At 46.3% G+C, this 2,766-nt stretch overlaps 1 protein-coding gene and 2 non-coding genes across 3 annotated transcripts in view; all 3 read right to left on the bottom strand.

Moving 5' to 3' along the window:
* Positions 1–334: 334 nt before the first annotated feature.
* The window catches only part of LOC135810300 (uncharacterized), a gene marked incomplete at its 5' end in the record, with an annotated part of 12,209 nt that continues 9,777 nt past the window's right edge, over positions 335–2,766 (bottom strand). Inside the window, 1 exon segment of the mRNA XM_065323793.1 lies at positions 335–1,178. Within this exon segment, the coding sequence (XP_065179865.1) occupies positions 1,053–1,178 (126 nt within the window).
* Positions 1,453–1,525, bottom strand: Trnaa-agc (transfer RNA alanine (anticodon AGC)). The gene has a single exon. It is a non-coding gene; the product is annotated as a tRNA-Ala (tRNA).
* Positions 2,496–2,568, bottom strand: Trnaa-agc (transfer RNA alanine (anticodon AGC)). The gene has a single exon. It is a non-coding gene; the product is annotated as a tRNA-Ala (tRNA).

Genomic DNA, 2,766 nt, shown 5'->3' with positions numbered 1-2,766 from the left:
GCCACAAGCGATTCCGCTGACTCATGACGTCATTCGCGTAACCTCTGTTGTCCGGCTCGGGTCTGTATGGGCACTACACAGTACACAGCATAGTCTGCGGGCATCTACTGTATGTAGTGTCTTGTAAGCCTGTTTTGAATAGAAGCCTGATTCGTATTATACACTGTCAGCACATAAGCTTGGTTTTAGTGTTGACATACATAGAGATACGTGGTTTGAATAGAAGCCTGACTTGAATAGAAGCCTAGCACTGATATCGGCTTATACGGCCGTAAGCACCTGCTTTTATACGCGACATTACGGTACTCACAATCAGCCCTCACATAGCAAACAGTACAGGGCAAAACTATTTCTTTAAAAGATTTAAAAAATAGTGCTGTAAACCATTACCTTATCATTCGCAGTACTAGTGAAATCGTAAATATTCCGAGAGCAGGCAATTGAACGAGGGGTGAAACGGAGGAGACAGACTTGAACCAGCAAGCGTAGGGCGAATGTGAATAAGAGAAAAGAAGAACAATTATAAAAATATAACTACGTCGTATATCACCTGCCTAGCTATCAGATGAAAATATCCGTGCCTGGAACTGACGTTATTCTAAGTTCAAAATCAATAAAAAACTTAAAAAAAGTGCTCTTGAAATCAAAGTGACTATTCAGTCACACGCTCTGTGTTTGCCAAAAGAATCAAACTCACAGTCCGAAGGGCCATACATTGTACATGAGTACACTTCCCATGAACAAAGAGGAAGGAAAAAAGATGATAGAATTGTGAATAGTATAAGGTGATAGGGTATGCATGGTTCATGGTAAACGTCTTCAACAAATGGAGTATAGGAGATGGGGACGGCCATCGGCAGTCACAACCTGTCGTGCGCGCAAAGACAATAGTGATTTAGCCACGGTTTCTAGACACCTTGACGTATGCCACATGTGCACAACACACAGCAACGGAGACAGATAGACAGACAGAGAGGAACAAGGAGAGAGAGAAATAGAGAGAGAGAGAGAGAGAGAGAGAGAGAGAGAAATCGCAAAGTAACGTTTAATCTCTACGCCTTGGAGTGCCAGCCAGTGAGGCCGCCTGCGTTCAGGGCATTAGTGTGCCGGTTGGGATGTGTAATCTCCCAGCGCTCCATCCACGGGCCAGCTATGGTCGTTTCAAAGTAATCTTGAGCCTGCAAGCATACACACACATGTGCAGCACAAACATCCCATTCCATTGTGGTAACGGCAAGATTTGTGATGAAGGACGCTGCAGTAGTCCTGATCACCATGGTAACGGGTACTCAACAAGTCAGTTAGTGTAGCAAGAAGGAGCCACGGGTGTGTGTGATCCCCGATGGCAGTGTCCCGGAAAGACAGGGAGGGGTGCTGGGTTCGAATTCCAGTCGTGGATCCTTCTTTTGCAACATTACAAACTGTAGATATTGGAGTAAAAAAAGTATTGCCTGGAGAACCCGGGTATCGATCCCGGTACCTCTCGCATGCTAAGCGAGCGCTCTACCATGTGAGCTAGTCCCCCTGCCTGACTTCTGCAGAAGTTAACGGTGTAAAACTAATAAATTATTATTGTGATCTGCACGCACTGGAGTAAAACCACGGTTCTGGAAAAGTTGCTATGAAAACCATGGCCCGAGGTCTGAGGGCATTGGTCAAGGGAAAAGGGGTGCGGGCTCACTACCACTGAAGTGCGTAGTTTGACTTTGAGAGATATATGAGTACATCGCAGATGGTGTCACAGACAATGTGCTCTTTCCTCGAGGTCTGGATTTTCAACCCACATGAGCGTTCAAACTGAGCCTCAGCGACCTCATCCCTTGCATAGACCTACTCCAGGCATTATCAAGATAAGAGACGGACATACGAGGAGAGGGTACAAGAAGTTGAGCAGGCCTCTTTCTTGCCCCTTATCTTTAGTGCAACCGGCGGAGGCTGCGGCAAAGTGACTGCGTCATTGTTACCTGAAACGGCTTGGCGCCCTGCTGTCAGACAGGCGGCAGGAGCCCTTATCCAACAATGACCTGAATCCGCTCGGAGTTCTCTTCTCACTCAAACGTTTAGCTATAAACGCCAGCCACCAAGGCCAGCAAAGATGAAGCTGTTTTATCCATTACCACAGCGTAGTTTATTTGTTTAGGGTACTACATTAAGGGTGCGTTCTTATTTTTTCTCTAGCTTCTTGGAGAAACTTCTCCTAGAAGTCGAATGAGCTGGAATAATTTAGGAACGGGTCTCGAAGAATTCGGAGATCTTGTGCACATGTGAAGCGCCAAAGAGGCCACAATCTTGAGTGACACAGATGTAGCATGCACTGTTGGTATGCAAAAAGGGAATGTCATACACTCATGATCAACACACGGCTTTTGCAGTAGCTCGCATGCGCTGACCCAAAACGCGGGAATCTCCAAGCTTCAACCACCTCCGAAGTTCGGAGTGTGCGCAACGACGTGGAATACAAATCTGAATTCACGAAGAAGAAAAAAATGTTTGCCTGGAGAACCCGGGTATCGATCCCGGTACCTCTCGCATGCTAAGCGAGCGCTCTACCATGTGAGCTAGTCCCCCTGCACAAACATATTTGGTGCCAAGCGTACTATGATTTAGGACTGAAGAGCAAAGGGCAAGGTTGCCACAATCTACTGGGATAACCTGTACAGTTTTCCTTCAAAATAAAGTCGAAATGAAAATGAAAAACGAACACAGGTGGTCGCCCTATCTCGTCTAGTGCCGATCAGCTTGACAGGCCACTACTGTACTAGTAAG

This window comes from Sycon ciliatum, chromosome 1 (assembly GCF_964019385.1).
Source record: "Sycon ciliatum chromosome 1, ocSycCili1.1, whole genome shotgun sequence".
Lineage (NCBI taxonomy): Eukaryota > Metazoa > Porifera > Calcarea > Leucosolenida > Sycettidae > Sycon > Sycon ciliatum.
Note: the sequence above shows the minus strand (reverse complement) of the source record. Positions and strands in the feature narration are given on the sequence as shown.